This window comes from Opisthocomus hoazin, chromosome 6 (assembly GCF_030867145.1).
Source record: "Opisthocomus hoazin isolate bOpiHoa1 chromosome 6, bOpiHoa1.hap1, whole genome shotgun sequence".
NCBI classification, from domain to species: Eukaryota; Metazoa; Chordata; class Aves; order Opisthocomiformes; family Opisthocomidae; genus Opisthocomus; species Opisthocomus hoazin.
This window is the reverse complement of record NC_134419.1, coordinates 29,363,263-29,373,567: the sequence shown is the minus strand read 5'-3', so window position 1 is coordinate 29,373,567 and position 10,305 is coordinate 29,363,263. Positions and strand designations below refer to the sequence as shown.

Below are 10,305 nucleotides of genomic sequence, written 5' to 3'. Positions count from 1 at the left end.
CCCCTCCTAAGGGACACTGCAAGCCCAAAGGTTACAAAGGAAAGTTTTATTAGCTTTTAGGAAGGGAAACACATCGTCACTTCAGCCGGGGAGCGTGACAATCCCCAGCTTGGGGGCAAGGAGCAGCTGCCTTTGGTCCCAGTGGCGGGCAGAGCAGCCAGAGGTTAAGAGCCAAAAGTGCCCCTTGCAGCTGGGGAGGAGCATTCTGTGGGCACAAGTCAGCCCACAGCTTCTCAGTCCCAAGCTGAGAAAAAGCTGCTTCTCGGCACTGCGTGAATAACTGCTCCAGCCACAGAGGTTTCCCCTGGGGCTGTGGCCTGGCCCCATATAGTGAAGTTCATAAAACCTACCAACAACAGTACAAAACATACGGAAAACCTCGACAAAGCCTGGAAGATTTGCTTGGCACCTGAGCCCACAGGAGTGCTCAGCCTGCAGCCGGTTGACAGGGGAGCCAAGGCGGGCAAGCAGCACCGTGCCCATGTAGCAGGAACGCACCGGGGCATTGGGAGCATCTGCAAAGAGGAGCTTAGCCCTGACAACCCAAAGTCTGAACCCTTCCCAGTGTTTCTAAGAAATCCAAAGTAACATTCTTATGCCTATAATATAAATACATAAATACTTTCAACAAAAGGCTTTGGAGTGTACAGCCAGCAGCGAGATGCTGAAATGTTGCTGGAGTTCATTGGAGCCAGACAGTTGACTTGCCTTTGAAATCTGCCCCACTTCAATCAAAAAATAGAGCGGTAGGTGGCTGTGCTCAGGTCACATGCTGCCTGCAGCGCAGGCAGGGCAGGACTTGAATTCAGCAGCCACAAGCTGTAAGGAGAAGAGGGATGCGCAGCCTGGGATCACCGCGAGCAGTCTGACTTCAGCGGGGTGCGCACGGGTGCACCATGAATGTTATGCCTGTGAATCTCTCTGAAGCATCTGAACCATCTGAATCCTCCCAGAGGAAAGGATGTGCAGACCTGCAGCCTTCACTTGGTTTATCAGAGAGAACCCACCAAATCAAGAGTCTTCATGCTTTTCCAAATTTTTACGTGCCTGGATCATTTCTGGGTCAAGCCAATCTGTGTGTGTGCGTGCTTGAGTTTTTCCTTCAACTCAACACCTCCAAGAGCTGGTGCCACGATATAGATGTCCCACCAGATACTCACTCAGCTCAGGAGTAGTCTGTCAGACAGCTGGAAAAAGCCAGTGGGCCTCCGGTCTTAAAAGCTGCTCCTAAAAACTTCACAGTTGCTGCAGGACCTGCATTTCTTCTCTCCAGTGCAGTCCTGTTAGCTCATTTCAAAATACCACCTTCCTTTTGTGGCCTTTACCTGTCAGCCAGCATTTATGCAGATCGCTGCAAAGGAAATCCCTTCTCACTTCTTCCCTGTCTCCTGCCTTGCCAGGCAGAGAGCTGTCAAGCAGATCTGTTCTCCATTCTCCAAATGGCTTCAAGGCACTTGAGGTATCTTCCTGATTTACCAGACTTTTATTTTAGCAAATATAGAGTGCATTTGTACTATATACAGATACTGTCAAGTAAACAGAGAAACCCGGGCTTTCTCTGAATAAGAGCTAAGCTTAGGTGACTTTGTTTGGCTTTCCTTTCTGTTCTTCTCAAGGGCTCCACACATCCGTTTCTCCAAAGTTAGAAAGATCCATCCTAGGTAGCAAAACAGCTGCGCAGAGCTCCGAAGAGATGAACATGGCATGTACTAGATAAAGCCCGTTTGCACTGTGGTTTATCGGCACTCCAGCTGAGGCTTTCTGCAGCCCCAAGGAAGGAGTCTAGAGCAGTCTGCCTATACAAGTACAGCCTGTGAGAACAAGCCTCCCACAGGCAAATGGATTGGTAGGAAAGGCTATGCTTTACATGTTACATTCCGTAAGTCATCTTCTACAGCGAGGAAATGAAGGGACTTATTAACACAAGGCTAAATGACAAATCTGAGATGGTGGCATTGGAGGTGGTCCACAGGGTGATGTTATCTTTATCAAACAAGTAGAGCACTGTGGTTATATTTACTGTGTTGCTGCTGTCCTGGACAGTTTGCTTCCAGAGGACCTCACTGGTCGTCTTGTCCGTCTTCCACAGCATCAGCAAGTCCTCCTCTTCCAGGTCAGTGAAAAGGATAGCGCCCTTCAAGGACACTAGGTAGAGGCCATCATGGGGGATCATGATGGAACCATTTCTCATCTGAATAGAGCCTACTTCAGCAGTGAGATTCACGGCTACTCCTTTGATGGTTTTGCCTGGAATGGAAGAAAGCAAAGATGATCCCACAATGACAAACGTCGTCTTGGAAATGGGTCGTTTTCATAGAATCACAGAATCATGGAATCGTCAAGGTTGGAAAAGACCCCTAAGATCATCAAGTCCAACCATCAACCCATCACCACCATGCCTACATGTCCATTTTATACGGACTGACTGCAGGAAACATGGAAAAATATAGGAAGGGAAGAGGGTGAACTAGAGAATAGGGCAGAACAGAGCTAGAATATCATCTACCCTAGACAGGCATCCTCTACAGCGGAAATTTCTAGACTTCCACTCCTGAGCAAGCTGTGCCTTTTGGACTACAGCTCCAGTTTGTATGAATTATTCCTCCACATTTCTGTTTATGCACTATTCATTTACTGTATGTCTTACTTAAAATACAGAGATGTGAGTAAATAACCTCTGTGAGCTTAGGAAGCATGGGTTCCTAAAAAGAACAGAAAATAAAGACAGTAAATAAGAGGAAAAAGTGTTCAGAACTGGAAGGAAGAGGAAAAGTGCTTTCTTTCTGTGGAGATGGTGGTAACAGAAGTCCTTGTCTTTGGGTTTGTTGTTTTTGGTTTTGTTTTTTGTTTGGTTTTTTTTTTGTTGTTTTTTTTTTTAACAGAAGACAGGATAAAAGAGCAGTGTAGAGACAGAAACAGAAGAAACAAATTAATACAGAGCAGAGTCTGGAAAAATTAAACCAGAACTTGGCATGAAAGATTTTCTCTTGGAATGAGCAGTAAGAGTTCCCAGGGCTGTGGTGGACAGGTATCCCTGCTGTGCTCCTGGGTATTCAGCACACCAGCTGAAATCTCTGGGACCGGGGGACCCCGAGGGTCTGCTGGCAGGCAGCACAGCCCCTCCGGGCTGAGGCCAAATTTTTCAAGCTTTATCTCTAAGAACATAGGGTTTTATCAGCTTAGACTAATTGCTACCTTACAATATTAACTGAAAGTAAAACCGTCAAAAGTATTTTTAGCATGATTTTAAAATTTTAGTATTTGCTTCTATTGTTGAGGTGTGTCATCGGACAAAACATCCAACGTAGTCGGCACGAAGAGCACTGCTATTTCTGTTACCGTGCATACGTTCATTCGCTCTTCCCCAGGAAGTCATTTACATTTTTCATAAATCAGGAAATCATTGACTTGTTTCAGAAATACCCCAAGAGCATGCCACGTGTACTCAGTAAATTCTCAAAAACACTTTTCTCGTCCTTTCGCAGAGTGAATGCTTGTTTTAGTAGACAGGTAAGGACTGCAGAAATCCACGCAGATTTTTGGGTTTTTTTCTTCCGCGCTGGGAAAACCCTTTTGTCTGGTTTTGGCACCTTGCAGCACAGAGGCAGTTTTGGCCCCTCTCCTCCCCAGGCAGTTCTCCCGGCACCTTCTTCCATCCCAAGAAACAGCCATTGCCCAAGACACGAAGCGCTTAACGCCCTCCGGCATTTTAGGGGCCACCAGCTGCCAGGGACCGAGGGGCAGAGTGGGGAGTACCAGGGGAGGGGAGGGGAATACCAGTGTCCAGGAGCCTCCTCCCTCCAGGAAAGACTGTGGGGAGCCTGGCTGGTAAGCGGGAGCCTGTCAGCGGGTACCGGCGCTGCCCGAGGGGTCGGGGGCCCTGCGGGGTGGCCCCTGCCCTTACGCCCACCCACCTGTGTAGCGGATGTGGGTCCACGGCACTTCTTTGCTCTGAAGCTGTGAAAAAAGGGAAGAGAAATCCTCGGTAAGGCACTGGGTGGGCCCCTCGCTGCTGCCACTGTTTCTTCCATTTCCCGACTGGGACCCCGCCTCCGAAGGCACCTATGCTCCTCAATTGCTTTTATATCATCATTATAAAATATGATTTCATATTCTAGCCAGTTCCTAGCCAGCCCGACATCCAGCGCAGTGCTGAGCCCCCAGAGCGCAGCCGGTAATGTTGGTGAGGTGTAGAAGAACACCCCGGTGAGTGTCACTGAGGCAGACCACACGGTAAGGAGAGACCGCGGGGTGCTAAGCCTCTGCTCCATCACCCGCTCCAAGCAGCCTTACAGCCGAGGGCTGGGACCCCTGATGTGTCCTTGCTGCCCGCCACCCTCCTCCTGCAGGCACTGAGCGGAGGGTCCAGATTTGGGGTTCCCTGCGCTCTGGGTCAGGCTGTTGCCGGATGCGAGTGTCTCAGCGGATCCCTCGGAAGTGCATTGAGACACGTTTAAAATTGATTTGCATTCTGTGAGTATAACAGAAAAAGTGAATGCAAATGCAGAAGTGTGTATCTTACTGATCAGCTACGCAAAACACCAAACTTCTGTGTTAGATTTTTAAATCTGAACTTTGCATCTCAAACCCATCTCTCATCTTAACCACAGGAGACCCAAATCTGCAGTCTCTTCACAACCACAAGTCTTCAGCGCTTTGCCTGGTTAAAAAATGAAAGGTTAGGCTCGCTACTCCGTGTTCTTCTCTTTACCTGTGCCTGCGGTTTCCTAAGGGAAAAGGTGGGCTGGCGAGATGCGTGTTGGGCTGACTTTCGTTTATTTGACCTCTTGTTACACGAAGAGAGCACCCCCTTCACTCTGAGCACCGGGAAAGTGGTGGGACAGAGTAGAGAGTGAGCATAGACATGCACATCTGCAGGTTCAGTGCTGTGCCCTGGTAAAGCCAAGAGGTAGGGGCAGGAGGTTGGAGCCGGGCTGCCCTGTGCGGTGGGTGCCGGAGGGTGAGGTGGGTGCTGGTGGTGGGAAAGGTCTGCTCTGGCACCCTCTAGTGCTGCCACAGCTGATGCTCTACTGCTTGTTCCACTAGCAAGGCTGGATTCGACTACCGAATACTAGCTTTTATTGCATGCCAGCTCCGGTGGAACCATCTCCCCCAGCACTACTGATCCTAACCATTGCCTCAGCAGCTCAAGTCTTACTCTTACTCTTTTTCTAGGTGCTGAAGTGCACGAGCATTTCACTCTTTGGCTCAGGCAGTTGGGATTTCCAGGTAGTTTCCCAACAAGTTGATAGCTAGGCCCAGGACCTCTGAGCTTCTGATGTCAAACAACATCCACCGCAACGTGAACAATCTGGCCACTGGTGGACGGGGTGTATTAAACACAGGTTGGGTGACAAACTTGTAGCAATTGTAAGAATATCAGCCCTGTTGTCACGGATGCATATTACCTGTTTCACACACCTCTGCCAGTTATTGCGCAACCTCAAAGCACTTTGCAATGATCTACTCATAAATTCTGCTGAGGAGAGAATGTACTGTCGGGCACAATGCACGGCAGGGTGTCCGCGAGCTAGTAGCAAAGTTAGTCACCCCTCTTTCTCTGTTCTTCCTTCTTAGGGTGGGTGGGAAAGGCTGAGGGCAGAGACGTGCTCCTTACTGACTGCTTCAGATTTCCCCGTATCTTATACACACAGAATTTCCACATCGTTTTTCGCCTGTTCTGGATCCCCAAACGTGAGATGTCCTCCTGTGTGGGCCATTGTGTGCAGAGCCATACCACATGACAGAAGTTTCAGGAACAGGTTTGTACTGCACAAAGCGCAAATCTCGGGGGACGGTAGCAACGTGCACTGATTTAGGAGACCTTTGCAATCACATGTCCGACTCCGTGTGTCACACAGATTGCAAACGACTGTGCTCTGGAAGTGGGTTGTACCTTCTCCACGCCAGGAGATATTAGGATTATGGCCATATCTTCCTCATCTACGTTAAACCTCTGCATGATTACTCCTCCTGCACTTTTTCCCACCCTGTCCAGGCAAAACCGTCCTGCAACAGATCGTTAGAAGCCTTTGAATTCCCAACAGCGGCTCAAGGCTTTTACCTCCCATGCATTTGCCGTTGTGGGGTTTCACACCCCCTGATCGCACCTGCAGGTGCCTTGCCCATGGTCTGATCCCAGCTGCTGTGGCAAGAGGAGGCAATTCCAGCAGAGGTGGGAACTCATGAACCTTGCAGATGTGAAAGCAGACTATTGCTACCTTTTTTTTTAACTTGGTCTCTTGGAAATCACGGCTGAGGCTTGCTCTCCAAGCAGTATCATGACAGAAACCAGATCACTGTCCCCTTTTGTTAAGCACCATCTGGGCTGCAGATGCTGGCTTTCCTGAGCATGTGCCATGACATTATTTGCGCTATGTTTTCACGGGACAGTCCAGGGTTTTTTTTAGGAGCTCTCAGGATGTGTTGGGTTCGTGTGGCAAGGTTTTGTAGTGGGGGGGCTACAGGGGTGGCTTCTGTGAGGAACTACTAGAAGCTTCCCTATGTCTGATAGGGTCAATGGCAGCAGGCTCCAAGAAGGACCCAACACTGGCCAAGGCTGAGCCCATCAGCAACAGTGGTAGCACCTCTGTGACGACATGTTTAATCAAGGGAAAAAAAACAGCATAATGGCAATTGCAGCAGGATTGAGACTATGTGAGAGAAACAACTCTTCAGACTCCAAGGTCAGTGCAGAAGGAGGGGGAGGAGGTGCTGCAGGCATTGGAGCAGAGATTCCTCTGCAGCCCGTGGAGCAGACGATGGTGAGGCAGGCTTTGGCCCTGCAGCCCATGGAGGTCTGGAGGTGCATAGTGGAGAAGATCTTCACCTGCAGCCCGTGGAGGACCCCGCGCCGGAGCAGGTGGATGCCCAAAGGAGTCTGTGACCCCGTGGGGAGCCCACACTGGAGCAGGCTTCTGGCAGGACCTGTGGCCCTGTGGGGGACCCACGCTGGAGCAGCCTGTTGCTGAAGGACTGCACCCCGTGTGAGGGACCCCAGACTGGAGCAGGGGCAGAGTGTGAGGAGTCCTCCCCTGAGGAGGAAGGAGCGGCAGAGACAACATGTGGTGAACTGACCACAACCCCAGTTCCCCGTCCCCCTGCGCCGCTCCGGGGAAGGAGGGAGAGAAATGGGATTGAAGCTGAGCCTGGGAATAAGGGAGGGGTGGGGGGGAAGGTGTTTATAAGATTTGGTTTTATTTCTCATTATTCTACTCTGATTTGATTGGTGATAAATTGAACTGATTTCCCCAAGTTGAGTCTATTTTGGCTGTGACGGTAATTGGTGAGTGATCTCTCCCTCTCCTTGTCTAGACCCACAACCCTTTCATTGTGTTTTCTCCCCCCTGTCCAGCTGAGGAGGGACAGTGACAGAGCGGCTTTGCTGGGCACCTGGCATCCAGCCAGGCTCAGCCACGACAGAGGACAACGGAAAGTAATCAAATATGGTCTTGCTATGAAAAAACACAGCTACTGTCTTGCTATTAAAGTTAGCGTGGCACTCTCCAGCCCTGGAGAGTAGAAGGAGACTCTTCCCAAGAACAGGGACAGCCCCTCGCTTGGTCCCACGGACCAGCGCTCACAGCCTGCTGCTCTGATGCTGCTGTGCCCCCACTTCCATAAAGTTCATCTCCCTAAACTGCCCCGAGAGTCAAGTCAGATTAGTACTGCTGCCTCTTCCGTAGACATTTAGATGGTTATACTACCCAGCCCTGTAGCACCAGCGCGATGAAATCCCCCCATGTATAGCCTGCGAGACCGCTCCTGCATAGCATGCTGCAGTCAAAACAGGACACCACGGTTATCTGCTTAAAAACAGAAACCGGTTCTGAGCCTGCAGTTAGCAAGTGTTTGAAACTGAAAAGGTCCTCCGGTGACTCCCAGGGCCTGGACTTTGCATCTGCTGCAGTCGCTGCTCCTCGAGCACCCTGTTTCGGTTGTTTCTGTTGAGGAAGGGGAACTCCAGGCATGTAGTGTGTCCCTTCCTCAGCTGCTGCTCTCTTGGGTTTGTAAGGCTCACAGGCAGCACTGCCAGCTTCTGCCATCTTCCTCCAGAGGAGGAGGATTTGAGTTCACATTTTTACAGAAGAGAGAGATGCTGAGGTGAGGAGTCGCAATCAGAATATGACCCAGGAGAGGTTTCTGCATCTCAAGCAGTGTGATAGCTTGCCCTTCTCTGTTGGCTTCCAGTGCAACTTCTTTCTCCCAAAATAGTGGGAGGAGAAGAGGACTGCACTGAATGAAAAATGTTATATTTCAGGATTATCGGGGTCATCATTCTGCAGTTTAATAACCACTGTAAGACACAGGCCAGTGAAACTTGCGCAGAGCACAAGGGTTTTCGTTAAACAACAGAAGACCCAGAGCACAAGGCCATCGCTTCCTTGCATAGCTACATGCCTGGCTTGTTTCTCTGCCAAGTCTAAGCAGGAGGAAAGAATGAACTCCGGTAAGATGAAGCACAACAAGCTTTAAAGTGGTACATAGCTCCTGGAGAAGATGTGGGTGGAGAAGTAGCTACAGCATAAGCAGCACTGAAACACTGAAATAGCAGTGAAAGGTTGGTGACAATCCACCTGCCTGCAAACACATGAAAGGGACAAATGTATTTGATGCAGTTTTTGCTTAAGTATTCTGAGTTTCAAGCATCTCTGTTATTTATATCGTTTGCAGGAGTGTTACACATACACAAACTCTCTCTGGCCCTATCAGACTGTCTCTCTCTCACATCTACACACACACAGAGGTTGTCCTCTGCAGATGGAGATGACTACTCCTAAAGCCCAGGACATGTGCAGGCTGAGAGTGCTGACATGTTTCGGGGATCTTGCTTGAGCTGTCGCAAGCTAGCTTGCTTACTCACATATCTGCCTGCACATACAGTACATTTTAAAAGTTCAGGAGCTGTTTATGAATAACCTGGGTTCAGATTCTTCCACATGCAGTTGTTGAAAGAAAACATCCACCCAGATGATCCCATTTAATTAAATGGAAATGCACTTGAGTTGCTGCAAGTAGGGGAGGGAGTAGGGGGAAGGCAGACCTCCCTCTCTCCAGGGGCCGGTGTAAAGAGCATTCTTGGAATGATGTCCCCCTCCAGGCAACCTGTCCCCAGACACTGCACTGGGCAATACTGAGTGTTGTTCCGAGGACAGGCAATGTACAAAAAAGAATGACAATCATTAAGGAAGGGATTAAAATCTTGTGGTTTGAATAGGGATAAATCTAAATGCTTTTTTCTTTTCTCAAAAATAAAATTTTAAAAAAAAAGCCCATACAAAGCTTTACAGGCCAGCAGACAATGGGTTGAACATGAGCTCTTACCGTTGAGGGTTGCAGAGAATTTATACCAAGGTAAATCAAGCAGGCAAGCAGTAATATCCACTGAGCAGCCGCAGACACGAGGTGCAGCGTGTTCCTAACCTGTCCCCTTTGCCAGCTCTTCCATGCATCCTCTGCAGGTTCCGTTTCACGACCCGTCTTGTCTTGGTTTCTTGTCTCTCCATCTAGCTGTCCTTCCATCTCAGCAGTGCTGCCAACAGGTGCTGGGCAAGGGGCCAGGAGCACAGCAGGAGCCTGGAGGAGCCAGGGGCAGATGAGCTAGGTGCTCCTGTCCCAGGAGATGAGATCAAGTGAAGACAGTGCCTTTAGGAGACTGCTTTATGCGCACAGAGAAGCAGGCGGGGGAACTTCTTTGTGACTAATCTGAATTTCCCCTTCCTTCCTTTCTTTCTTTCTTTCTTTCTTTTCTTTTTTCTTTTTTTTTTTGGTGTGTGAATGTGGAGGCTGATTTATTGCATCCCAGTTCAGATTTGAGTAAGGGCCTTTGAAAGTAGATGTGTTTATGTCTTTCATAGCTTCAGCTGTGGATGTCTTGATACGTGATGTTTCCAACAATAGCTAAGAGTTGGGTGGACAGTAATTGTCTTCACTCGATCTTCTTTCAATAAAACCTCTCATCTTTCTATTCAGCCTCAGGCAGAGGGTTTACAGGGCTGGCTCCCTCCCTTCTCAGCAGCATACATTGCTGCTGAAATCTCTTTTCTGTAAAGAAGCAATGAATAGGAAGGGATGTGGGACAGGTGGACAGCATAAAGAATTGGAGAGAAAATATACACTGTCCATTTCACTTCACCTTTATCTTCCGGCTTTAAACGCATGGGATGCTGCATGAAGCCTAAGAGGGAGAAAATGGAGAACTGCTCAGGGAACATCCCCTTCTGCACACACTGGACCTGCAGTCCAGGGAATGCGCTCGGAGGGGCACCCCCGAGCCATCCAGGCTTCCCTCCTGGAAGAGGACTG

The 10,305-nt window shown here is 49.3% G+C and overlaps 1 protein-coding gene and 1 long non-coding RNA gene across 2 annotated transcripts; one reads left to right on the top strand and one right to left on the bottom strand.

Annotated features, from left to right (window-relative positions):
* Positions 1 to 1,891: 1,891 nt before the first annotated feature.
* TNFSF4 (TNF superfamily member 4) lies at positions 1,892 to 9,522 on the bottom strand. Its single transcript, XM_075424783.1, has 3 exons — positions 9,325 to 9,522; positions 3,915 to 3,957; positions 1,892 to 2,247 (listed from the first exon to the last, which is right to left on the bottom strand). The coding sequence occupies exons 1-3, from the start codon at positions 9,520 to 9,522 to the stop codon at positions 1,892 to 1,894; spliced, it is 597 nt and encodes a 198-aa protein (XP_075280898.1).
* Positions 4,525 to 7,040, top strand: LOC142361768 (uncharacterized). The gene is made up of 3 exons (XR_012764374.1): positions 4,525 to 4,678; positions 5,655 to 5,762; positions 6,515 to 7,040. It is a non-coding gene; the product is annotated as an uncharacterized LOC142361768 (long non-coding RNA).
* Positions 9,523 to 10,305: the final 783 nt, after the last annotated feature.

Excerpts from the sequence above, each read along its gene's own strand:
- TNFSF4 (XM_075424783.1), bottom strand. The coding sequence starts at position 9,522 with ATGGAAGGACAGCTAGATGGAGAGACAAGAAACCAAGACAAGACGGGT. Across the intron at positions 3,958-9,324 it reads ATTCTCTGCAACCCTCAACG|CTTCAGAGCAAAGAAGTGCC; the intron begins GTAAGAGCTCAT and ends CTTTTTTCACAG. Across the intron at positions 2,248-3,914 it reads GACCCACATCCGCTACACAG|GCAAAACCATCAAAGGAGTA; the intron begins GTGGGTGGGCGT and ends CTTCCATTCCAG.